The sequence below is a fragment of the Eucalyptus grandis genome, chromosome 2 (genome assembly GCF_016545825.1).
Source record: "Eucalyptus grandis isolate ANBG69807.140 chromosome 2, ASM1654582v1, whole genome shotgun sequence".
Classification (NCBI taxonomy): domain Eukaryota; kingdom Viridiplantae; phylum Streptophyta; class Magnoliopsida; order Myrtales; family Myrtaceae; genus Eucalyptus; species Eucalyptus grandis.
Genome location: NC_052613.1, coordinates 42,020,369 through 42,045,970, shown reverse-complemented (window position 1 = coordinate 42,045,970; position 25,602 = coordinate 42,020,369). Strand labels below are relative to the sequence as shown.

Genomic DNA, 25,602 nt, shown 5'->3' with positions numbered 1-25,602 from the left:
CTCCAACTAGGGAACCTATTCAAATTAGAAATCTTACAAGGATCATGTTTCCTTCAAGAGCTTGAACTCGAGACATATTTTCAATAAAATAAAGAGTCCTTCACACACTTTGTTTATCACCTAGACAAAAGCCTTTACTTTAACCATAATGCCTTTCTCGTGTGCTTAAAAATGGGTTTGACACGTTTGCTAACTCTGTGGATAAGCAAGCAGTACATAAATGGACTCTATAGCACTCTCATAATCGGCTCAATTTGTGTTATTCTTTCATTTTCGATTGACTTGTTATACCACATCATATAAAAAAACTTTCTCTATAGAAACCCCTATTTTCTCGACTTGCTTGCTTCAAGAAGCAACACGATATATTAGGCGGGGCCTAAAAAATGGTTATCCAGTATTCAATCAACAGATTCTTGGATCTTTTCTCAATAAGTAGTACAGTTATTGGTAAGAAAAATGTGGATCAGATACACAGAATGTATGTATGCACGTGGAACAAGTAAAAAAAAATGATAAAACCTAAATCTTCGGCACATTCGACCGTCCTTGTCACTATGTGGAGCACTAGATGATATTGCCTAGTAAAATCTAGAAAAGCAAGATGCGCCGTATAATACGAATATCTCGAAACAATTAGTGGGGACTTGGAATTTCAGAGGCTCATGGAAACGTCCAGATAACTCAATTTTCTTCAATATTACCTATGTGCTTACGTCTATAATTTACCAAGTCCAGATGTATTACTGCAGCACTGGGTAACGACGAATCTGCAGTCACACCAATATTTATCTTTTGGGCCTTGCCTGCTTGCTAATATACTGGTGGAGCCTTGTTCAGTACAGGTCAACAGAGTAGCTCGCGTCTATTAATGAAAGGCTCAAATTCCCAAGCTTCGATCCTACATGTATCTCCAAAACCCTTTCCTTCATTCACAAACATGGAGTCCTCTTTCTCGTTTCCAACCACAGCCCTTCTTTGCATCTTTGCCTTCGCAACCGTTCTCTACTTTTTCCGCTCGCTATTAGTTAGAACAAAAAACGACAGAAGAGGTGTCGACGGCCACAAAAAAGCCTCCTTGCCAGAAGCTGGCGGCGCATGGCCTTTGATCGGCCATCTCCATCTCTTGGGAGGCCCAGTGCCACCCCATATAATCCTAGCAAGCATGGCTGACAAGTACGGGCCGATCTTCACCATCAAGACCGGCGTTCATCGAGCATTGATAGTTAGCAATTGGCAAATAGCCAAGCAGTGCCTTACAGTGAATGATAGAGCCTTTGCGAGTCGACCAAAGTCGGTCAGCTCCGAAGTCATGGCCTACAACTATGCCATGTTTGGCCTCGCTCCCTATGGCCCTTATTGGCGCCAAGTGCGCAAGGTCACCATGCTTGAGCTCCTCTCTAATCACCGGCTGGAATTGCTCAAGCACGTCCGACACTCGGAGGTACAAGCATCGGTGACCCACTTATATAAGCGATGTATGGAAAGCTATACTGGTGCACCAAAGAAGGTGTTGGTGGACATGAAGCGATGGTTTGGTGACATTACTCTAAATGTGGTGTTTAGGATTATAGTTGGGAAACGATATGAGGATGAACAAGACGAGAAGGGTCGAGAGGCTTTGAGGAGCTACTTTGATTTGGCAGGGAGGTTCATAGTGTCCGACGCATTCCCGATTTTAAGGCGGTTGGATTTGGATGGGTACGAGAGGATGATGAAGAAGACAGCCCAAGAGCTAGACCGTGTGGTTCAAGGATGGCTGAATGAGCACAAAAGCAGAAGAAGCGCTAACAAGAGACGTGGTGACAACAAGGACAGTGACCGGGATTTCATGGATGTGATGCTCTCCATCGTAGATGCTGCCGAAGAAATTCCAGGTTACGATGCCGATACTTTCATTAAAGCAACATGCATGGTAAGTTTATTTAGCATAATCATTACCGCAGTTTCATTAAAAAAAGCATTTGATGTGGTAGATTTGATTTCCGACATTCACAATATAGATTTTTGTGTACATAACTTGTATATACATCTATCTACGATTTGTTTTGTATAGATAGTCCCGGAGTATGACATGCCATGTGTCCTCTAAAGCTTTTTCCTAGTTTGGAAGAACCAATTTGCTCCCCTTTAAATGATCACATGACACGCATAAGAATAAAAATTGCCGTGGGAGCACGCTTGTTCTTTTCCTCGCCTGCCTGAATAGGATCAGGCATAACATGCGTCAAATTCAGATCATGCAATAACGGCACTGGATTCAAGAAAAGAAGAGACTTTTATTTAACCCACAACAAAGGAGAAAAGAACAAATTCAACTCCAATGTGACAATCCCTTAAGGTCAGGTAAGACAGAAAAACAGGACAATAATGCCAATGTTAATAGAACAGCTAGGTTCTTTCCTTGCACTTGGAACAAATCATATCATGTGATTCGACTATTTAAGGGCGGCATATAGCAAACACTATGGGGTCTAAACATTTTTCTTTAATAAAATTTGCAGTTGCATGAAAAGGAGAAAAAAGTTCTTCAGAATTAAGGTATACTATGAACCAAGAAGTATTGCCTAGTGTGTCTAATCAGTTGGTGTCTCCTACGTATTTTGAATGATAGTATAATGTATCACTGGCCTTTTAAAATTAAATACTAAAGAAATAATGTCATTACCCTATAAAGGTGGTATAATTTTATTCTCTATGATTGGTGAAGGCCACCAGCATATTTTGACAAAAGATTGTCCACAAGTACCAATCCATTGTTCATGTTGGTGTATATACTCTTTATAGACATGTGACCTCCCCCCTCCTATTAGTTTAGGCTTTTGGATTCGACTTTTTAACATGTACCGAAAAAAGGTTCTACCCCTTTTGTGTGTGTATCCACCTATACTAATCAAATTTCACGTGTCACTCATAATTTGACTTGCACATAAGAAAATGTGTTGAAATATCCCACATTACTTAACAATGGAATTTATACATAGTTTATATACGTACAATCTCCCTTCACCTATTTATTTGAGTTTTTGGTAAGCAAGGCATCAAGATTCGTGTTCGAGTTGTCGACCATCTGTTACTTTGTAGGCACTTATCTTAGCTGGCTCAGACACTACCTCAGTCACTCTGACGTGGGCCTTGTCTTTGTTGCTCAACCATCGTGAAGTTCTAAAGAAGGCCCAACACGAACTGGACACTCAAATCGGTAGAGAAAGGCTAGTAAATGAATCGGACCTCATGAATTTGGTCTACATCCAAGCCATCATCAAGGAAACCATGCGTTTATACCCGGCGGCCCCACTCGGTGTCCCGCATGAGTCCATGGAAGACTGCACCGTGGATGGCTACCACATCCCGAAGGGCACTCGTCTCCTCTTCAACTTTTGGAAGATCCATCGTGACCAGCACATATGGCCAGACCCTCTAGAATTCCGGCCGGAGAGATTCTTGACCACCCACAGGAATTTCGATGTTCGAGGTCAGAATTTCGAGCTGATACCATTCGGGAGTGGTCGGAGAATGTGCCCCGGAATCAATTTAGCCATGCAACTAATTTCGCTTGCACTTGCTGCTCTTCTGCACGGGTTCGACATTACAACATTGGCAGATGAACCGGTTGACATGACCGAGGCAATCGGAATGACAAATCTCAAAGCCACCCCACTTGAAGTCCTTGTGACTCCACGACTTCCTGAGCACGCATACCGGTGACTCTCCTCTATAAATGGTGAAATGCTCAAGCTCTACATCTGTAGCGTCTCTCTACCATGTCCCACTCAGGTGGTGAAGTACGTTTCTACAAATAAGTTGAAGAGAATACTGATATATGGATAATTTATTAGTCGACAGTTTCACTATGGGGCATGCTTGATCATGTCTAACTTTCATGATTTACTTTTTGTGTTATATGGTAATCATTAAGGATGCTGATGTGTTAGTTTGTGTAACAGTGCAGTTTGAAATATGGACTATTATTGGGAAGGGAATTACACAGTTAATTTTTTTTTTTCCGTGACAAAAGAGCTATATATATATGGTAACACGATAAAGTCTGCAGTTATGTTAAACCTCACGGTGTGCTGCGAACTATGCTTGACTCCTTGCCTGTGCAAAGTATGCTTCGAAAACAATATTAGTTCATTGTAGTAGCGGATTGAAAAATATAAATTGGATATGGAGGGTATTACTTGGGTAGGTTATCGAGGACTTATACGATGCTTTGATTGTGGCCTTTAAATCTATCTTCCCCTTTGTCCATTTAAGTTTTTAGATCATATGAAAAGGTAACCATCATTTGCTAAAAGTACATCTTGAGTTTGTGTCCAGATTGAAGGAAATGTGTGAAAATAAATAGGTAAAGAATTGAAGTGTCTGAGTATTGAACCCTAAATTTCAACATCCCATTTAGTCATTTATTGCATGAAAATTAGGGATTGACCCCATCCCCTAAACAAAAAATAATCAAATTGCATATAGATAAACTCATAAAATTGCATTTAATTTGACCGGCGATGGATGCACTTACTTAAAGGTTTTGAACTTAATTGAGTTATCTAGACTAAGCTCCTAGAGACAAAGCTGTTTGGTAAATTATAACTAAAAAGCTTTGGGCCCGTTTGGTTAGTATTTTTAAATTGCAAAAGAAACAATGACTAAGTTTGCGTTGGGAGCTTTGGGAAATGCCTTGCAAGGGAGAATGCAAATACCTTTGAGGTAAATGGGTTTTCCGAAATACTAGACTGTTTGATAAATTATAATTGAAAAGTGTTTTAGGAAATGCAAGCACCTTTTGTTTGGTAAACTATATTTGAAAAGTCTTTTAGTGTAACCAAATTAAATATTTTAGTTTTAGTATTTTTAAAATTGCAAAAAAGAAACAATGACTATATAACCTTTTATATTTTCATGTTTAGAGTAATGTAAAAGATATGTATTAGTAAATTTATTTAAAAATTATATTAAAAGAATTTGATTATAGATTAGATGCAAAGCTCAAAAAAATTAAGTTTTTTTAGTATCTTTAAAATTGCAAAAAAGAAACAATGACTATATAACATTTTACATTTTCATGTTGAAAGTAATGTAAAAGATATATATTAGTAAATTTATTTAAAAATTATATTAAAATAATTTGATTATAGATTAGATAAAAAGCTCAAAAAATTAAGTTTTTTTTTTTAGTATTTTTAAAATTGCAAAAAGAAACAATGACTATATAAGCTTTTACATTTTCATGTTGAGAGTAATGTAAAAGATATATATTAGTAAATTTATTTAAAAATTATATTAAAATAATTTGATTATAGATTAGATGCAAAGCTAAAAAAATTAAGTTTTTTTTTAGTATTTTTAAAATTGCAAAACAGAAACAATGACTATATAACCTTTTACATTTTCATGTTGAGAGTAATGTAAAAGATATATAACACAAAAATCTAACTGGAAAATAAAAATGTTACGATCCCTTTTCCATGACATGAGATAAAACCGCCTCTTTGGCCAATTCGGATACTTGAGGAGCGAATGGTATTTAACCACCTCGGACGTGTAGCTCATCATCAATCAAAAAGAAAAAACAAAAGAGAGAGACGATCTGCTCCTCTCTCTCTTTCTCTCGATCGCTCGATCTCCGAACTTCGATTTTCTCTGAATCCCTATGCAGCTAAGAGCTCGACCGATTGTAGCTTTCCTCGATGGTGTTGTGCTGAGTTCGTACCGGATAAATCATGGCGATGGCTTCTGGTGCCTACCGACCGTTTGGTTTAGCATTCCCAAGGGGCTTTCTGGCTACCGAAAGCCCATTGGGAAAAATTTAGGTGTTTGGTTCAGCATTTGGAGGTGTATTTGGCCAAATGTTGAAAGCCCAAAGCAGTGGGGACTTTGGGCTGCCAAAGATTTCGGAAATGCAAGTCAACATCTACTGTTCATCCGTTGACTTATTTATTTTTTTTAAACCAATCATCTTACCCACATCCCAACCGCCGTTGATCGGCGACGGAATTTCATCGGATTTTATTTTTATTTTTTTAAAAAAATAATAAAAACCCTTTGCAAATGTTGGGTTCACCTTTCTTCTTCTTTTTTTTTTTTTGTCATTTTTATCTTTTGACAATCAATAGCCCAACTTTTATCAATACACTAGAATGATCATTACTTAACGAAGATGATTAATACTACAATAATTAAAAAAAGATTATTCAAAGTTGAAAACAAACCTAAAAGAACCCTAAGCCAAAAGTTGAGCTTTGCATCTAATCTATAATCAAATTCTTTTCATATAATTTTTAGATAAATTTACTAATATATATCTTTTATATTACTCTAAACATGAAAATGTAAAATGTTATATAGTCATTGTTTCTTTTTACAATTTTAAAAATACTAAAACTAAAAAAACTTAATTTTTTTAGCTTTGCATCTAATCTATAATCAAATTATTTTAATATAATTTTTAAATAAATTTACTAATATATATTTTTTACATTACTCTCAACATGAACATGTAAAAGTTTATATAGTCATTGTTTCTTTTTTGCAATTTTAAAAATACTAAAATAACTTAATTTTTTGAGCTTTGCATCTAATCTATAATCAAATTATTTTAATATAATTTTTAAATAAATTTACTAATATATATCTTTTACATTACTCTCAACATGAAAATGTAAAATGTTATATAGTCATTGTTTCTTTTTTGCAATTTTAAAAATACTAAAATAACTTAATTTTTTGAGCTTTGCATCTAATCTATAATCAAATTATTTTAATATAATTTTTAAATAAATTTACTAATATATATCTATTACATTACTCTCAACATGAAAATGTAAAATGTTATATAGTCATTATTTCTTTTTTGCAATTTTAAAAATACTAAAAAACACTTAATTTTTTGAGCTTTGCATCTAATCTATAATCAAATTATTTTAATATAATTTTTAAATAAATTTACTAATATATATCTGTTACATTACTCTTAACATGAAAATGTAAAAGGTTATATAGTCATTGTTTCTTTTTTGCAATTTTAAAAATACTAAAATAACGTAATTTTTTGAGCTTTGCATCTAATCCATAATCAAATTATTTTAATATAATTTTTAAATAAATTTACTAATATATATCTTTTACATTACTCTCAACATGAAAATGTAAAATGTTATATAGTCATTATTTCTTTTTTGCAATTTTAAAGATACTAAAAAAACTTAATTTTTTGAGCTTTGCATCTAATCTATAATCAAATTATTTTAATATAATTTTTAAATAAATTTACTAATATATATATCTATTACATTACTCTCAACATGAAAATGTAAAATGTTATATAGTCATTATTTCTTTTTGCAATTTTAAAAATACTAAAAAAACCTTAATTTTTTAGCTTTGCATCTAATCTATAATCAAATTATTTTAATATAATTTTTAAATAAATTTACTAATATATATCTTTTACATTACTCTCAACATGAAAATATAAAAGGTTATATAGTCATTGTTTCTTTTTGCAATTTTAAAAATACTAAAATAACTTAATTTTTTAGCTTTGCATCTAATCTATAATCAAATTATTTTAATATAATTTTTAAATAATTTTACTAATATATATATATATATATCTTTTACATTACTCTCAACATGAAAATGTAAAATGTTATATAGTCATTGTTTTTTTTTGCAATTTTAAAGATACTAAAAAAAAAAAAAAACTTAATTTTTTGAGCTTTGCATCTAATCTATAATCAAATTATTTTAATATAATTTTTAAATAAATTTACTAATATATATCTTTTACACTACTCTCAATATGAAAATATAAAATGTTATATAGTCATTATTTCTTTTTTGCAATTTTAAAAATACTAAAACTAAAAGATTTAATTTGGTCATACTAAAGGGCTTTTCAAATATATATTTACCAAACAGTCTTGCATTTCCCAAAAGCACTTTTTAGTTATAGTTTATCAAACAGTCTAGTATTTCGGAAAATCCCTTTACCTCAAACAGTCTTGCATTTCCCAACGCCGCACAAAATAACACCGAAAAAGCTCCAAAACAAGACGATGATCACTTTCCTTTGATTGCAGAGCGAAGTGAAATCGAAACAACGAAATGGGGCAAGCTTCAAAACTGTTTGAGAAGGAAAGAACGAAATCAGCCATGACGATAGGAATAATTTAGGGTCCGTTTGGTTCAGCTTTGGGGATGCCCTTGGGAGAATGGAAATACCTTTGAAGTAAAGGGGTTTTCCGAAATCGATTGGCACCAGAAGCCGTCGCCATGATTTATCCAGTGCGAACTCAGCACAACGCCATTGAGGAAAGCCACAATCGGTCGAGCTCATTACAGACAAAATCGAAACTTGAGTGATAATGACGACCTTATAGACACTTGAGCAGATTGAGAAAAAGAGAGCGCACTATCTATCTGATGCAAATCGCTGTGGTTCCGTCCGAAACGAAGTGATGGCGGAAAGTTATAAGAGGTCGAGAATAGAATAAGGTTTTTTTAAACGAAAAACCAGAGAAAATGCAGGGATGATCGGACTGCTCGGAGGAATGAAAAAAGAAACACCGAAAACAAAGTCGATCAATTGGGATAACATTTAAAGTGGAAAAATTATCCAAAAAAAAAAAAAAAAATCCTAAATCTATTTTATGAATGTAAATTCCAACTATAAATTTTTCAATTGTATTAATTTAGTCCTAAATAATTTGATAATTTGTCAATATAGCCATTCCAGTCAATTTTGGCCTAGAATTACTTATATGGATTCCAACTTTCCTATGTGACATTATTGGTACTAAAGTAGACAATATTTTGGAAATTTTTTATAATTTATAATTTTTTCACTTTTTTCACTTTTTTTTTTTTTAGGCCAGCGAGGGGCGAGGGCTTGCCACTGGCTATGGTTGTGGGCCTCATTAGTCGCAGGCAACGGTTGCCCTTTCCCAAGCAAGGCTAACCCTTGTAGGCTATTGTTCGTGGTTTGTTGCTAATTAGCGAAAAGGGAAAAGAAAAAATAAAAATAAAAATTCTAGAAAAAATTTAAAAAATTATCCACATCAACCCGACCATGTTATATAAGATTGTGGGTGTGCAAAACGGATCGCTCGTTGTAGTTTTTAAAAATAGAACCAGTATTAGGACAATTTAATTCTTGATTCTAAGGGAGAACTAATTTAATTTTCTTAAAATAAAAATAAAAGCAAATTTTTTTTTTTTTAAATCCATTTCTTCATAATAGAAGGCATATAAGCAGTGGGAGAAAAGAAAGTGATTGGCTCCATTGCATTGGACTAGGAATCAATCACTCCTAAATAAGATAGCTGATATTGACTGGATTGTCATGTCGGCGATTTTTTGTTAGAATTAATTGCAATGATTAAATTGACACAATTCGAAAATTTAAAATTAAATTGACTGTTGTATAACAGGTTTAAGAAACCCCAAGGTCAATAGGTTAAAGAATGAGAAAGCCCAAAAAGTGGTGTGTGCATTGTAGAAAACTTGGGAATTTGTTAAGAAATTTGTTGAGACCATAATAAATTGTTTTAAAACTTTAAGTCGTTAAATAAAAACGTGATTAAATATTTGTATATTTTAACGTTTCTCTTACTCTAATACCAGATAAAATTTTGATGGTGCCTGTTGACACCTATTTTTAGCAAATCTAGGAAAATAAAGAAAATAAAAATTATATTGGAAAAAATGAAAAAAAAATGAGGGAAATTAATTTGATTGATTATGCATGGAAATTTGAAATTCTGATGAGCATTCGGATTTCGTTAAATGCAAAAATAATTTAAAAATTATGACATAAGCTTGTGTTAACACTAAAATCCTTCGAATCCTTCTTACTTTTGGGGGTTTCCAACTTCTATTGTCTCAACAAGATCACGCTAAAGATATGTAACTACAAAGGTACCGAATTAGAACCCTGAAATTGGATTCAGTTCGGTTTAGTATATTGTAACTGAAAACGGATCAAAGCTGATCGAGTATGACTAGTTTGGTCTAGGTTCACGATCAATCGGAGACCGGGGCACACCCCAAACTCCCATTGCAACAACTGTTCAATGAACGTTTTGCTAAAGGTAACCAATTAATGTAAAGCAATCACTTTGCGAACACGTACACGTCTAGGCAAGAGCCTTAGAAACTTCTCTCTTTTAACCATTGCGACATGATGTCCATCACAAACTCGTACAAATCCCAAGAGACTTTGACTTCTCTCGCTCTCACACCTAAAACGCCCCGCCCCTTTTCTTACAACAGTAACTATGCGCACGGTTAAATTTGCTCACAACGTTCAGTATTTCTCCTAGAATTTATACTTCTGCACGGTCCCCCGTCCATCCCGAATCCGAACTTGTTACACTACGAATCGTATCGTGCAAAAGGAAGCAATCACGCGTGTTTAATTTATTATGAACTATAAAAAAGCCGCGTCAATAAAGCTCGCCCGCGTTCTTTTCGCGGTTGTTGAAATCGTCCTCTGGTTCGCAAGCTATTAAAATATCACAGCGCATCAAAAGTTGGAGGGAGAGATCTTTGTCTTCCGTCAGTTTTAAAGTCAAACAAAAGCATCCAATCGATGGCGGTCCGTAAAACGGAGGAAAGCTTCTCGGGGTCCTCCAATTATTTCACCCACGAACTGAGAAGAGAGCTAGAGAGCTAGAGAGAGAGATGGAGATGGAGGGGAGGGCCGGGGGTTCGCTGCCGTTCGTGGGGATGATAATGGTGGTTCTGGTTCAAGCGAGCAGCATGGTGGTGGCGAAAATGGCCATGTCCGACGGGCTCAACAAGTACACCTTGGCCTTCTACTGTAATGCCCTCTCCTCACTCGTCCTCCTTCCTTGCCCCTTCATCATCTCTCGCAGGTTCGTGCTCTGCTCATGCCTGTCACTCGCTAGCTCCATTGATGGCAGGCGAAGGGGAGAAGGGTTTTAAGTTCCTGACTTGTTTGTTTGCTCTGTTTGGCAGGTCAGGGTCGTGCCCTCCTCTCACTTTCTCCGTGCTTCGCAAGATCTTCTTGCTCTCTCTGGTCGGGTGAGTGAGTGAAGTGTCCTCGTTTCGCATTAATTTGTGGACTTAGTGGATTTTGCTTTTCTTGGAATTCTTTCGAAGCGAAACGTCTTGATCTACTGCTGAGAGTTTGATACGGGAAAACAAGGTGAATTTTTTTAGTGATTTGGTCGATGCAGATCCGTCGGGCAGATATGCGGGTATGCCGGGATCGATTACAGCTCCCCTGTGCTGGGCACGGCCATGATGAACCTCATCCCAGCTTTCACTTTCATTCTCGCCGTCATTTCAAGGTTCGTTCTTTCTTTCTTCTCGTTATCTGCAGTGCACTTAAAGAACCTCCATTTTAAGAAAAATGAGAGAAGCAGATGCATAGGTTCTGCTTAAAGTTGGGAATGCTTTTAATCGAGTCTAACCAAAGCAAAATCCATAGTTCCTGTTTCAACCAGGCCCGGAGAGATTCACTTCGTTACGACTTAATTCACTTCTCATTTTCTGTGTGTCCGTCCTTCTAAATTTCTAATCTCAGAGATTATGAACAGTTCTATAACTTTTATTTCTGATGATGCTGGATCCCTAAAATTTCTGAGATAGGTGTTGCTCTGCAAATGAATAAATCCCTGAAATGGGACAAAAATCAAGAAAGTCCAGTGCTTCAGCAAGTGGAGGCTGCGCATTCAAACGAAACTGCAAAACACAGCACTGCACAATATGTCTGTCGGACAATGAAACAAGATAAACTTATCTTACTCTTGAATTTGTTCATGAATTGAAAAACTAGGATGGAGAAACTGAATTGGAAAGGCTCGAGCAGCCAAGCTAAGCTTGTGGGAACCGTTGCATCAATTCTTGGTGCATTGGTAATCACTCTGTACAAGGGTCCGACGATTCTCCGCTTGCCTTCGCTGCCTTCTTTTGTTCATTCCCGTCACCTTGTCTCTCTTCTCTCACGACAATTGAATTGGGTTCTGGGTGGGTTTCTCCTCGCGGCCGAAGCTTTCTTTTTATCATTGTGGTTCATTATGCAGGTCAGTACCAACAATCCCTATTTTTTCCCTAAGAATATGAATGACAATAGAACGAATTTAAAAAAAGACTTGACAAGTACAAAAAATCTGTAATCTTGCAGGCATTTATCCTCAAAGATTACCCCGTGGTGTTGAACATAATGTTCTATCTAATGTTCTTCGCAACAATTTTTTCCGGGCTATTATCCTTCATTATGGTGAGAGAGCCGCAGTCTTGGACTCTGAAACTCGATGTGGGTTTGATCGCTATTTTATACTCGGTAAGCGTGTGATTTTGCTTCTCTTAAAGTTTAAACTTTTGGTCGACTTCGAGTTTGAAGATAAAAGTCGGATTAATATTGTAAATGCAGTCTCTGGTTGCGGGTGTCTTTAGAGTCACATTGTGCACATGGTGCCTGAAGAAAACTGGACCTGTCTTTGTTTCCATGTTCAAGCCCTTGGGAATTGTATTTGCCGTGGGATTGGGGTTCATATTTCTAGGGGAAAAGTTACACCTTGGAAGGTACAAAGGCTCTCTCCTCCTTTCCATTGAAATGCCTATACCTCATCTTTTTCTACAATCAATAATCTAGTTCATTAAAAGAGATTAAGAAAAAGATGTGTTCATAAGAGAAAAAAGCTCATTCACGAGCTCATCTCAAACATAGCAACAGATATTCTTAAGATATAAAACATAGATTGCCTTGCTCTTCAGATTAACTTTCTAAAACCAAACGGTTATTGCTCAACTCTGGCGATTTGCCAGAGACTATGTGAAAAACCAGAGTCTCTGTCATTACATGCATACGCGAAGGAGCAAAACAGGGTCGGAAGATGAGCCGCACGAGGACTACTTTCTAATTGTTAAAAAAGTATCTGATTTGGTCCTTTACTTGCCTTCTGGTTTTTGGCAGCTTGATTGGAGCAGCAGTGATTGCGATGGGATTCTACGCGGTCATGTGGGGAAAGTCCAGAGAGGAAGAGAAGATAATCGAGGACAGCGGTGGGGCTGATGGGAGCCTGGCATCCTCCAGCCAAAAGATTCCTTTGCTCCAAAGCAAATCGTTGAGTGCGTAGATACTCTTGGCCAAAAGAAGAGAAAGAATCAAAAGGAAAGAGACAAAGGTGTGTACACATCTACAGAGATGTTCCCTTTTTTTGTCCTTTTGAAATGGATTCGAATTGATTTTTCCTTCCAGAATAGTGGCAGCACCAATAAAATGACAGATTTGATAGGAGTTTCGATTGTGTGTGGACATCGACAACAGTATGATATGCTCGTCTATAGCTACGTAATATTTGATGCTGACGAGAAGCGAAGGGATGTTCAGCAAATATCATGATTCATCGACAGAGCCTACCGGTAACCAGCTAATCTTGAAATTTGGCCTAGCGTTGGACACAAAAAGGAGAGCACATTGATCAAGGATGTCAAATGGAAGCACCAATGCAGAGTGACGGTCGAGTGTCCTAGTGACCTCCGGATTTGTAACTTCTTGTGGATAACAATTGTCAATGCATAACGGGCACACCGGAAATCTGAGGAAAAAAAAAACGTGCACTTGTTTTACCACATAGGGTGATAAGTACTTGTTGTAATAGTGATTAGCAAAGCATAAATACCGATAGCATTCGTTGTAAAGAGGATGGTCTTCTAAACGCAAGCAGATTCCTAATGTCATTTAATCAATGTATTAGTGTGTCTTTTTTATCATCAACACTTGTTTTATCATCTCCAGTACTATATATTTAGAATTTACGTTTTACATCTTCATTTTAGAAGCTTTCTTTTATTTTTTGCCTACAATCACCATAGAATGCATTTCCATTAAAAATCAAGAATGAACTTTTTGGTGAAAGATTTTTTCACTATTTGGGTGCATTCTCGTTTTGGCAAATGGATGTACAGACATTAATGTATATGCTGCTTTTAAAAATCTATATTTTGCAATTAGAGTTTCATTATGAGATTTCAACTTGTATATTCTTCTCACTATCCATATTCTATTTTTGTTAAATGTAGATTTTTAAAAGCAAGTATATACATTAATATTTGTACATCCTCTACAGAAGGCTTGTGCCCGCGGTCAAGGTGAACTATGAACAAAGCTCATGGGATAAAGCTTTGTCCCGTAGAGTTCAAGCCACGAGCTCTTATCCCAAAAGTAAGATTAACGCAAATTCAAATATACCAATTTTACGTGAAGGTGAAGTTATATTTTTATATAAAATCTCGCAATCATGTTTTTTTGACTTTATGAATGTTAAGTAAATGCATAAGATGAGGAAAAAGATACATAAAAAAGTTCAAGAAAATGAATAATTTCGAAAAAGAAAGTGGGAATAGGTGAAGATGAGAGTAGCATACATGTTCGGTCAATTTTTAGTCAACCTACCAAATTTTCATGCATTCAGATTTCGGTCTTGGTCATGCTTAATGTAGAAAATTCATCATATGGTCCAGATTCATTAGTTCATACGAGCTCCATGAATCTCAGCCGTTGAATCGCGTGAGATTCAACGGCTGTGATCCATCGACAAGTGCTCCTCGTACATGCTGAGGTGTCGGCCCGTACCAAACGATGCTGGAATCCCCCAACCAATCAGCTGTGATCTGCATCTTCCGCTTTGCGCAGAAGAAGACAAAAACCAAACAGCTCCAAGAACAGCTCGTCAAACGCAAAAGCGAGCACGCTTCTTGCTCTGCCCGGCGCGGCGCTTCTTCCAGCTCCATCTCCATCTCCATCTCCTCCTCCGTTGAGGTCGGCGGCGGAGCGACGACCGATGGGGACGAGGCTCGCCGCGCCGGTCGCCGGCATGGTGATGGCCGAGTGCGCGCAGGTCGGCCTCATGATCGTGAGCAAAGCCGTCATGTCCAACGGCATGAGCAACCTCGTCTTCGTCTTCTACTCCAACGCCTTCGCTTCTCTCATCTTGCTTCCTGCCTCCCTCATCTTCCACAGGTCATGCCTCTCCATCTGGTAATCGTGAGGTTACCGGCGTTTCTATTGGTTGATTGTCACGAGGCTTTTCCCCCACCGTTTGCAGGTCGGGACGTCCTCCATTGACTCCGTCACTGGTTCTTCAGTTCTTCGTGCTCGGCCTCCTTGGGTGAGTTCGGAGTGAACTGCTTCGATTGGCTTCGAATGGGGAAATCTTTACGTGCCTTCGTTTGTTCTTTCGGTCGATTCCTACTGTTTAGATGGATTTTTCTTGATGCTGGGTTTTGCCTTCGGTGTTCTCTCTTTTTTCTTATATACAGTTGCTTGGCACAGATACTTGGGTACGCCGGGATCAATTACAGCTCGCCCACGCTCGGCTCGGCCTTGCTCAACCTCATCCCGGCTTTCACCTTCCTACTTGCCATCATTTTCAGGTCACTATAGTAGTTTTGATTGGCTCAGTGCTTCTTTATCGCTCGGTTCTTCGCCCGTCAGATGCAGCGAGCTAGTGGTTTTTCAAGTAGAACTTTGGCCTATACCACATGTACCTTGATCATTGTATGCTCTTGGTTGTAACTGAGGGACGGGAAAAGGAGTGGGGAGTACCGCTTGTCTTGAAAGAGGCGTGCCGACTGCTAGGAGCGCATTGTGAGGCTGTTAACCGTGGAGCCGGATATCGTTTGAAGCATTCCCTTGCCTTGTTCTTTCTCTATTTTATGATTGTAAAATGTTCTCTTTGGTAGTTATGTTTGGAAATTGCCAACGAAGTGCAGAATTGGCTACTGACTAACTAAATAAAGTTCGTAATACAATTACACTTCCAGCTTATATCCTGGATTCCTAAAGCCTAAGTTATGTTAGAGAGTATAACATGCCTGTAATACAAAAGATCAGTTTATCCAGATACTTTTCAGTAATGTGCTCCTGAATTTAGGGGTGCCCCTTAATAGGTAAATTGATGAAAATTACGCTGGGAATTACGCTGGGAAACTTATCTTAAATATGTAGTTCCGAAGTATGTCTCCTTTTCCAGTTCCATAGGTAATCTCTTGTCTAGATAGCTTGCACTGAAAACATCAAATCACGAACTGAGGGGTCGACCATTCTGTGAAGTTGTTTGGCTTGTTGCCCTTGGTTTTTTTTTTTTTTTTTTTTTGTACTATATAGCTTCCATGCTTGATATCCGGATGAGGATCCTTCCACCTGTCTTGGCTTGAAAAAATAAACGGTCCTTGCTAGGTATTCAGACTGGTAACAAGTAACATTGAAATTTTTGTATGCTAGAATGCTAGAATACAAAAATGGTGGACTGAATTTCTTGGAATAACCATTGGTGCACACTTCCGTTAGTTGTACATGAAGGATTGGTACACTTGAGGATTCTGGTAATTTCATGTTGTCTCACCTGCTGATTAATAATTACGTGGTTGGTGCTTCAGATTGGAGAGATTAAACTGGAGCAGTTCAAGTAGCTTGGCCAAGTGTGCTGGAACCATAGTATGTGTTGCCGGTGCATTTGTTGTCACTTTGTACAAGGGGCCAGCTATTGTGACATCCTCTCTTTCAAACTTGCATAATGAAGTTTTCAATTTGCATCATAAACTTCTGACACCAGAGTCAAACTGGGTTCTAGGAGGTTTGCTTCTTGTAGCTGATTGTGTGATGGCTTCATCATGGCTCATTGTACAGGTAAGGTCTAGAGGAAACTCAATTGAAGTCTCACTTAGTCAAACCATATTAATTCTAAATAGTTAGCCTTCTGCTTTTAATGCTTCCAGGCATCAGTGCTGAAAAAATATCCAGCAGAGTTGATTATAGTATTCTTCTACTGCTTCTTTGTGGCCATCCAGTCTGCCGCGATATCTTTCTTTGTGGAACGAAAGTCAAGTGCTTGGAGCTTAAAGGACAACATGCGGTTGATGGCAGTTCTTTACTCAGTAGGGTCTTCTGCCAAAATATTTTTCTATGCTAAATTTGGAGCTTGATTGACTTATACTATAGAAGCTTATCCCTATCGTATTAAATGTTTATTTTTAACTTATTCTGTCTTTGTTTCATGTACTGGAGCAATTTTGCTCCAGGTAACCTTTTTTTGTTTTCATTTCATGTAGTGTAGCGATTTTGCAAGGATATTGGTGCCGTGGTTCCATTTGTAGTGGATTTGCAGTTGTTTATTGCCATGTCGTCACTTTCTACCTATGTTTTCTTTTGCAAAATTAGTTGGTAACTTTAGGTTTATGATGTAGGCCGTTTTTGGCTCTGCTTTCCAAGTTGGTGTAAGTACATGGTGCCTGCACAGAACAGGACCTGTCTTTGTATCGATGTTCAAGCCCCTGGGGATTGTCATTGCAGCTGTTGCGGGTGTTCTATTTTTGGGAGATAACTTTTATCTTGGAAGGTATTTCTAATCTATGTACTTGCTTTAATCCAACTTTGTGATGCCCATGTGTTCAATGCTGCTGTTCTTGCAACTGATAGCTTTCCCTTTCTTCTATAATTTACTTTTGTGTTAGTAACTGTGACAGCTTCATTAGTTACATGTTTCATCTTTGCAGTTTGGTAGGATCGGTGGCTATTGTTGTTGGATTTTATTCTGTGATGTGGGGTAAAGCCAAAGAACAGAAAAAGGATCTTGCTATCTCAGTGGGTAATGTGGAACCAAACAAGAAAAAGGTCCCTCTTTTGCAAACTATTGTTGAAGAGATGTAAATATTTAGCAAAACTTTTGTTTCTGGCCATGTAAATTGTGATGAAAGAAGAAATTCCTTTGGACAGAAAATGATACTTTATCCATACATAAAGATGTGGGTTGTCTACATCAGAAAGGTATTGGCAGCTTCTCTATCCTGTACTGGGTTTCAAGGACATTTATGTGAAACACAGAAACTGAAAAAAGTAATAAAAAAATGTTGAGCCCTATACAATAGTCGGTTGTTGGTGGAGAGCAATTCAGTCTTTATCCTACAATTAATCATTCCTCTATTTCAATTTGCTTTCACTCAAACAGCATGCAATTGGTTTAGTGGTTGAGTAATGGATATGTGTGTGGATAAGGCATCCCGTACATGTTCAATTTTTTATACCAATGGTCTTGTGTTTGAGCTAGTAATATGGGCGTTAGCATGTGTTTTACTAAGCCTGCAAGGTTAGTGAGGATACTTCTCCCAATTTAGCTACCTGAGATAGACTTCCTTGTCCTAAGAGTGAAAAAAGAAAGCAAATTGTACATGCCACAGAGCAAGGATACTGAACATCTTCAGCAAGTCAAGTTTGTTTAATGTGCTTGACTAGTGTTTGTTTTAATAGAATGGAGACAGCTGCATTGATGACATGACAAAAAGGAGGCTCTTCTCAAGTCAAAGCTTTCCTTTTTCTTTTTCAATTATCCGCAATCTAGATCACACTATTGCCTGCTGTGGTAAGATATGGTGTCTAAGATGATCTATGTACTTCATGCTTGATTACCACCACTTTTGCTGGAATGCATATTGTGGTTATAAACTGAAATGGTTGTGTTCAAAATCATCGTAAACCCTTGCTGCAATATGAAAAGATAGCATCATGGTTGATCTTCGTGGCTCACAATTCTTGTCATGGTCAGTGTATGTGTTAGGCAAATAGCGGAAATTCATTAGGCTGGGATCATAGGCTAATGTTGGTTCGGTCAGTGTAGAAGTCTCAAGTAGATTGTATCGCTGGGGAAAAGTGTGACTTGGACCATTTTCCCCTAGGTTCACCTTGCAATTGGTGGATATTGGCAACAAAGGAAGAGAGATGTACTTCTGAATCTGATTATTTCTGTTTGAGTCGAATGCTTTGCAGAATTTTTGTCCCAGCTGACATTTCTTATTGAGAAAGAAGTAGCTTTAGCAATTGATAATTATTGTTTAAAGTTAAGGTGTTAGGGGTGTTACCCCCTATATCAATATAACATCTGGCCTTTTCTTTTGCCCTTTTATTTTCAGTATAGTGATACTGATTCTGCCGCTTCTGAGCCAGAGGAGACAATTTTGGCATCTCTTCTGTCCTTGATTCAAAAGAGTCGGTATTAGGCATGTATATATAATCTTAGCTAATTTTATTGTACGCTCAACATTGTTTGAGTTTTAGCGGGATTTTTTAAGCAAGAGATTTCTATCCAAACGCTCATTCAAAGAACAAGATCAATGCACCGGTGGTCAATATTGACTTTTAAGTTGTCTTCTTTTAACATGCCAATCGGTTAGGCTTTGTGTAATCGTGCATGCTTGTGTGATCATACGTATATCTATGATGATGCATGCCCATTCCCTGCTTCCCATTTCCTGTGACAAAAAAAAAAAAAAAAAAATTGGATCTGTTGACGTTTAAAAGAATTTTGTCCTATGGAATGAAATGTATCTTTGTGTCGAAAGCTTATCTTTTGGTGACAATTTATCCTGAATGTTATTGCATTTACTGACCATTTAGGTAAGAAGCTATAGTTTCGTCACATTATGGGATACGTTTTTTCCCTCTAAATGAATGATGTCCATGGACTGCCTTACAGAGAGTCATGCTAAATATAAATTGCGTGCAGCTGTCCCCAAAACATGGGAGGCACGATTATGCTGAGTCTTCTGCAGTCTTATTAGTATTCCTACAAGTGTGGCTTCTATTCCTATCATACCCACTATTCCTGTTGAGTCCCAGACATATGTTGAACGAAGTTCGAACTGGCTCTTAATGCCTTTGAGGGGTCGATTGCTTTGCATTTTTTCTCTTGTTCCTGAAAATGAAGAGACTGGCTGCATACGGTGTGGCCTTTTAGCTGCATTTAGCCTCTTTGCCCCACTCGGCCGCATGAGAGGGTGACTTTGCTTTTGCTGCAAAAATTGCACGTCTGCTTCTTGGCCAAATCAAACAGGCACTCAAGTGTTTTCAAAGGGTCGACTTTAGAATCGGCCAAAAAGTAGAATCTGGTTACCTATGATGCCCATCTTATAGGAGATTCTCGTATATAATTGATTTTTCTTTTTCATATAATTGAGGAGACTACAGACCTGTCTAGTCTCTCCCTTATTACGTTTGGGTCAAAATAAGCACACAGAGCCCTTTCAGTTTGGCTCGGGTCGCATGAAAACTCAACTTGAACCGGACTGTTAGACATCCCTAGCCCGCGCCATATCCATCAGGCTCAATAATGGGAGACAACATCCAAATGAATCGGGGCACAGACTTAGAAAGGCATTGCCTTTTTCCTTTTACTCCAAACACAACCACTATTCTGTTCAGAGTCACGAGGGACTCCTGAATAACAGGATATGCAACCAATGAAGGAATGAATGTACGTTAGTCGATCTAGAGGCGGAGAGAGTAGTAAGTGTTCAGGAAAAATGGGTCTCCCTTAACGCTATGAACTGGACATATCCCTCATCAGGTTCGGCAAAATACCACCACACGTCGCAGACAACTCAAAGGAGGTGAAATGAGGCACCATCCAAACACAGGAAAACAAAGAAAGTGCAACTAAACAAGACTTTATTGAATACATCACCTTCATTATATCAATAAATAAACTAAACAACCAAAAAGCATAAGAATTCCCCAATATTCAGCTTTGTATTCATCCTGCAGCAGAAACAATTGCCAAACAGAACTCCCAACAGATGCCACAAGGCTAGATTCAATACAGAATACTAGGGGAACACACTAGCATATGGTTATTTTGAGGCACCACAAATGATCACATAACATCGATAGTGTATGTGTTCCGAGTAGACCAGCTGACCATTACATGCTATCTATCTACCTAGCTGAGAAAGGCTTTCATTGGATCATCATGGTGTATCTTCTTCATCCGATACACCAGGCCTTTCGGCCTGGCCTCTTCATTCCCTTTTACCTCCCCCGGAGGTCTGGGGCCCGGCATCACGAGGGTCAGAGGGGGGTCCCTTACCCCCCATTTTTGAGGGGGTTGTGGCGGGAGAGCCCTGCGGGATCTTACCCTGTTTTAACGTCTAGGGAGACCCAGTAAGACGGAGCCTTTTAAAGTCCTGCTTGGGACTAAGCATATGGTTATTTTGAGGCACTACAAATGATCACATAACATCGATAGCGTATGTGTTCCGAGTAGACCAGCTGACCATTACATGCTATCTATCTACCTAGCTGAGAAAGGCTTTCATTGGATCATCATGGTGTATCTTCTTCATCCGATACGCCTCCATCTCCTCAGCAGTAACCTGCAGGTAATAAGTAATTGTATCAACACATAAACCACAAAAAATTAGAGTGGAATTCCAGTTCTTCAGTGGTACTCCAAAATAGAGAGAAAGGAATACCTCATCCTCCCATCTGACATTGTACTTGCGCTTCCTTTCATCTTTCTCTTCTCGCTTTCTTATATCCTCCTGTAAAAGTGAATCAAACAAGAATTAGCAGAATTAAACAAGGACTGTCCACGACTGAACCATCGCCTTCCCACTGCTTCCCAAATTCGATGCGTTTACCATACGTTCTGTCACCTTTCCCCTATTATTATACTGAGCCTCCCCTCTGCAGTACGTTATACACTACTAAACTAAAAACTAAATTTATTCTGAGCAACAATGACTAGCTACCCTCAATTTCATTGTCGACTTTCAATGGTAGCCAGACTCCAACATTGTATTTGTTGATGATCTATATGAATTCCCACTTCTTTCTTTAATTATCAGAGGGAATAGGTCGGAAAGGAGAAAATAAAGAACAGACAGAGAACTGAAAATGGTCCAGTTACCTTCTTAAGTGCTTCAGCAAGAAGTTTCTGGTCCAACTCCAAATCATCAGGGACATCAGTTCCCCAGGTAGCCAGCCTCTTCTCCTCCACTGGGGCAGCTACATCTGTTTCCACATTTAACCGGTGCCAGAGCAAAAATCAGCAAAGTGGTTATAGTATCAAAATTCCACTTTAAAAAAGGATATTACAATGACCATGATAAAAACAAATCAAGCGACCAAGAAGCATCTGATAATTTTTTGATCAAAACAATCAACAAAGCTGACTGACAACTGTAAAACTGAGGACAAAAACTTTTTTCCAGCAAATGATCCCCTAAAGGCAGAAAAATTCGGGTGAAAAAGTGGACTGACCTTCTGTGGCCCCTTTTCGAGCAATATTTGATTGCATTAGTTCATTTACTGCCTCGGCGGCTTCAATTCCAGCAGTGCCCGTACAGTAGCTATTTCTGATAGTCTGTTTGCAGCACTTGTAGCCCCATTGATGATCCTTCCACCATGAACCCCAAACACAAGTGTGGTTATTAATAAAAATATCTTCCTCATACTTGCTTCTGGGCAGTGCTGACTCCTGAAATAGCAAAAGAAGCTGATTAAGTACCTCAATACTGTCACATATATCGGTTATATCCTTATGATTCAGGAAAAGCAACCCCGATATTGTCAAGGAGAAAGAAAAATGACATAGCCAATTCAGGTGGAAAGTTTTAGCCTCTTTCATGATTGAATTTGACAACTAAGAAAACCTTAACTAGAAACCCCACCTGCCCCTTAATGATCCTACCAGCACGATCATATTCCACTTCTCTCTCACTCTGTCCCAAGAGCAGCTCTCTTGGGAGCTCTTCCTCTGCAGCTGCATTGCCATACCTCTCCAGGATGGTATCCTTTGTTTGATACTTCAATTTTTCCTTAATAACTTTATAATTCTTGTAAAGCAACTCAGCTTGAGATGGCGCTGATTGCATGTGGATGTCTTGCCCTTTCTCAAATGCTTCCCAAGCATGTATATTAAGCTGCTTAAATTCAAGAGCTTGACCGCTATTCCTGTATTGGTTATCACCCTGAAAGTAAGAATTGATTGATTAGTAAAATATTTATGCCTCAGAAAATAAGGAAATGAGCTAGAGTTACTGCAAAAAACTTCAAAGAACTTACCCCATAAAACTTCTCATTTGGATCAGCATCTGGGAGGGGATCCTCACGCATGGACCGAGTTTTAGGATCATAGTGAGCTGAATTGACATCTAGATTCAGAAGGTACTTTGCCGTATCCTCCCGAATACGAAGGTTCCTAACAAATAAATCAACTTAGTACTGTCCAGAATATGAAGAAGAATGTGGGGGGGGGGGACTCATTCATGTACACTTCGTAAATCTACAAATAGTCACATAAATACTAACAGTTTAAGAAGTTTTAGTTGTTTACTAATGTTCCTAAAACATTGAAAGAAAGAAAGACTGATAATATCAAAGCAAACCGATCCACCTACCTAACAGTTCCAGTACTTCCACCACCTGTTGTGCGAACACGCTTCTCAACCTTTGCAAAGTCCATCTGCTTGCTTTCATCGACCTTTGCCTCATCCACTCTTAAGTCGTCATCATCATCATCTTCCTCATCATCATCTTCCTCACCATCCTCACCATTTTGGTTATTGTTCTTCTCCTCTAATTTCTTCAGCTGTTGTTCCTTAAGATATTTTCTTCGAGCATTATCCCTAGCTTCATATCTCTCAATCACAAGAGCATAGCTTGACGCGTCATAGCCATTCCACCGGTCTCTCTTACCATCATAGTCAAGCTCAAAGGTCTCTATCTTTTCATCAGGTGCAATGTGTGTGTTTGTATATTTGGCTCCCACTTTCCGGGGTCTTTCCATGCATGCCTTCGAATCATGAGTCATGGCACCACAGCTGCAGGAGTCAACAAACAATTGCATTTAGCCACCGTTTTCCAGCTAATAAGGGTACAAGACAAACAAATCACAGTTGACAATATAAAAAAGGTAAAGGCCAGGATCAGATTAAACTAAACACCATGAGGGACCAAAATACCTCATGATTCTCTTCCCCATTGAAAACCAACAACAGAAGGAAATTGAGCATTAAAATAAGTTTCTGAAGAACCTATATTTGCACTTTGTTAAGCCATAAAAACACAGGAAAAAAACTACAAGCTTGCTTTTTGTAGATCCAAGGAGGAGACAAAGTGCGAATAAAGAACTGAAAATGTCAGCCCATGAACCTCCTCAAACATTATTATAATTAAGTCGAAGAAACAGTTCATGGTTTGTGACTCCTGGGACATATGGACTTAAACAAAAGGAATCCCCTAGACTGGCTAGGGGGTGTGCACCCACAAAGAGAGAGAGAGAGAGTCTTCCTTACTTCTGGCATGCACCTTTCCGGTACTTGTCAGCCTGAAAATTTTTTGCGCCTCTGTCATACCAAGATTTTGTGTAATTTGGATCTGATTTCCATTTCCTTTGATGTTTCAAGCTCTGACAACATAAGAAACATAAGTCGATTCAGCCTTTTCTATCATACGCAGTGTCATAAGAACGTATATAGGAAGCAAGAGGAAACAAAAATTCAACTTACAGGTCTCTCGGCATTGAGATACCATGGCGCAGACGACATGTACTGCGGAATATGAGGATTAATTTCCTTGCCATCTTCATCAACCTCAGCTGGAGCGAGTCCGGCTTTTCGTGCTTCTTCCAATTCAATCTGTTTCCTGTGGTCCTCCCTAGATTTAAAAGCCACTGCAGACACCATAACATAAGCTGCCTTTAAAAATCAAAGCAACATACAATACAATTTAATGTCTTCGATCACGGCACCAACAAAAATCCCGAGACAAGGAAAGAATAAACCTGACGATAGGAATAACTCCATCATTCGCACAAAATCACCGGCAAGCAGAAGAAGAGCGAAGAAATGAAACAAAATCGAGAGAAGGAAAGAACGAAAAACAATAATTTAGGGTTTCGGTAGTGTACCAGAAGCCGTCGCCATGATTTATCCGGCGTGCGAACTCAGCGCAACGCCGCCGAGGAAAGCCGCAATCGGTCGAGCTGCGTAGGAAGGGATTCAGAGAAAATCGAGCGATCGAGCGAAAGGGAGAGAGGAGCAGAGAAAATCGTCTTTCTTTTTTATTCTCCTGTCTTTCTTTTTATTCAAATACATTGGCTGAAATTTAAATAGCAAAGGGAGGAATTCTGAACTTTAATTGAAATGAATTTTATCCCATAAGATCTAGAATCAATATTAGACTTTGAGCTTAATTTAAATTTTTTAAACAATATTTTTCACGAACATGATGAATTTAATTTTTTAAACAATATTTGTCATGTCTTACTGTTAATTATATTTTTATATTATTTTATTCCTCCATAATACTTTTCGGTCATAAATTGTATATTTGAATCAACTAATTAAATTGACAAAAGAAAACACGTTCTTATATTAATTCTTAAATATAGAAAAAAAGTGCGACAGTAATTCATCATGTTCATATTTAAAGGATAGGGTAATGAGGGAAAATCAAAGAAAATACTACAATTGATGTGAATTTTTTCGCAAAGCATCTTAGCACCCGCTTTAAATTCTTATTCTTTAGGGTGATCAACTTATCGCTTACAAGAGGAGCTTTATATTAAAAAAGATAAAAGTTTGAGATAACTTTTTTCAAGTGATGTTGAAGATAGTTTTAAGAAGTCTCGATCAATAGAAGAGATTTTTGTCCTTATTGCATCGAAATTCTCTCCATTAGTCTAAAATTCTACATAAGCAAAATCACTATTTAATAATGGAAAACCAAAAACTTCTACTTTCAAAAATAAATTATGTAGAATTTTTATTTGGGATAAATCGATTTTATACGCA

The 25,602-nt window shown here is 37.8% G+C and overlaps 3 protein-coding genes and 1 non-coding gene across 10 annotated transcripts; 3 read left to right on the top strand and 1 right to left on the bottom strand.

Annotated features, from left to right (window-relative positions):
* The first annotated feature begins 940 nt into the window (after nucleotides 1-940).
* On the top strand, nucleotides 941-3,972 carry LOC104435389 (cytochrome P450 CYP82D47). The gene is made up of 2 exons (XM_010048147.3): nucleotides 941-1,915; nucleotides 3,085-3,972. The coding sequence occupies exons 1-2, from the start codon at nucleotides 941-943 to the stop codon at nucleotides 3,706-3,708; spliced, it is 1,599 nt and encodes a 532-aa protein (XP_010046449.3). The 3' UTR covers nucleotides 3,709-3,972.
* A 6,526-nt stretch (nucleotides 3,973-10,498) lies between these two features.
* On the top strand, nucleotides 10,499-13,746 carry LOC104432917 (WAT1-related protein At4g15540). 4 transcript variants are annotated; one of them, XM_010045508.3, is made up of 8 exons: nucleotides 10,507-10,880; nucleotides 10,984-11,049; nucleotides 11,205-11,318; nucleotides 11,807-12,053; nucleotides 12,155-12,313; nucleotides 12,404-12,555; nucleotides 12,947-13,157; nucleotides 13,232-13,746. In XM_010045508.3, exons 1-7 carry the CDS (start codon nucleotides 10,687-10,689, stop codon nucleotides 13,107-13,109), a joined length of 1,095 nt encoding a protein of 364 aa, XP_010043810.2. In that variant the 5' UTR covers nucleotides 10,507-10,686; the 3' UTR covers nucleotides 13,110-13,157; nucleotides 13,232-13,746. The 4 variants fall into 4 exon arrangements, 3 of the variants coding, with proteins under 3 accessions (XP_010043811.2, XP_039161829.1, XP_010043810.2); XR_005548024.1 differs by lacking the exon at nucleotides 12,404-12,555 and having other exon boundaries at nucleotides 10,499-10,880; XM_039305895.1 differs by having other exon boundaries at nucleotides 10,506-10,880; nucleotides 12,947-13,746.
* An 853-nt stretch (nucleotides 13,747-14,599) lies between these two features.
* LOC104432916 lies at nucleotides 14,600-17,903 on the top strand. Of its 2 annotated transcripts, none has more exons than XR_005548766.1 (7): nucleotides 14,600-14,995; nucleotides 15,081-15,143; nucleotides 15,308-15,408; nucleotides 16,414-16,663; nucleotides 16,753-16,911; nucleotides 17,221-17,372; nucleotides 17,530-17,903. It is a non-coding gene; the product is annotated as a WAT1-related protein At5g40240 (transcript). The 2 variants fall into 2 exon arrangements; XR_001984725.2 differs by having other exon boundaries at nucleotides 14,714-14,995; nucleotides 15,295-15,408.
* Nucleotides 17,904-20,472: 2,569 nt separating this feature from the next.
* Nucleotides 20,473-24,877, bottom strand: LOC104432915 (pre-mRNA-splicing factor SLU7-A). 3 transcript variants are annotated; one of them, XM_039307632.1, is made up of 11 exons: nucleotides 24,717-24,877; nucleotides 24,316-24,479; nucleotides 24,103-24,215; nucleotides 23,206-23,628; nucleotides 22,871-23,006; nucleotides 22,477-22,776; nucleotides 22,067-22,283; nucleotides 21,714-21,817; nucleotides 21,277-21,345; nucleotides 21,056-21,177; nucleotides 20,473-20,700 (listed from the first exon to the last, which is right to left on the bottom strand). In XM_039307632.1, exons 1-10 carry the CDS (start codon nucleotides 24,730-24,732, stop codon nucleotides 21,100-21,102), a joined length of 1,620 nt encoding a protein of 539 aa, XP_039163566.1. In that variant the 5' UTR covers nucleotides 24,733-24,877; the 3' UTR covers nucleotides 20,473-20,700; nucleotides 21,056-21,099. The 3 variants fall into 3 exon arrangements, with proteins under 3 accessions (XP_039163566.1, XP_039163567.1, XP_039163565.1); XM_039307633.1 differs by having other exon boundaries at nucleotides 20,473-20,723; nucleotides 21,079-21,177; XM_039307631.1 differs by having other exon boundaries at nucleotides 20,473-21,177.
* Between the last annotated feature and the right edge of the window lie 725 nt (nucleotides 24,878-25,602).

Excerpts from the sequence above, each read along its gene's own strand:
- LOC104435389 (XM_010048147.3), top strand. The coding sequence starts at position 941 with ATGGAGTCCTCTTTCTCGTTTCCAACCACAGCCCTTCTTTGCATCTTT. Across the intron at positions 1,916-3,084 it reads TCATTAAAGCAACATGCATG|GCACTTATCTTAGCTGGCTC; the intron begins GTAAGTTTATTT and ends GTTACTTTGTAG.
- LOC104432917 (XM_039305895.1), top strand. The coding sequence starts at position 10,687 with ATGGAGATGGAGGGGAGGGCCGGGGGTTCGCTGCCGTTCGTGGGGATG. Across the intron at positions 11,319-11,806 it reads ATTCTCGCCGTCATTTCAAG|GATGGAGAAACTGAATTGGA; the intron begins GTTCGTTCTTTC and ends TTGAAAAACTAG. Across the intron at positions 12,054-12,154 it reads CATTGTGGTTCATTATGCAG|GCATTTATCCTCAAAGATTA; the intron begins GTCAGTACCAAC and ends GTAATCTTGCAG.
- LOC104432915 (XM_039307631.1), bottom strand. Across the intron at positions 23,629-24,102 it reads CGGAAAGGTGCATGCCAGAA|CTGTGGTGCCATGACTCATG; the intron begins GTAAGGAAGACT and ends TGACTCCTGCAG. Across the intron at positions 21,178-21,276 it reads ATGTCAGATGGGAGGATGAG|GTTACTGCTGAGGAGATGGA; the intron begins GTATTCCTTTCT and ends TATTACCTGCAG.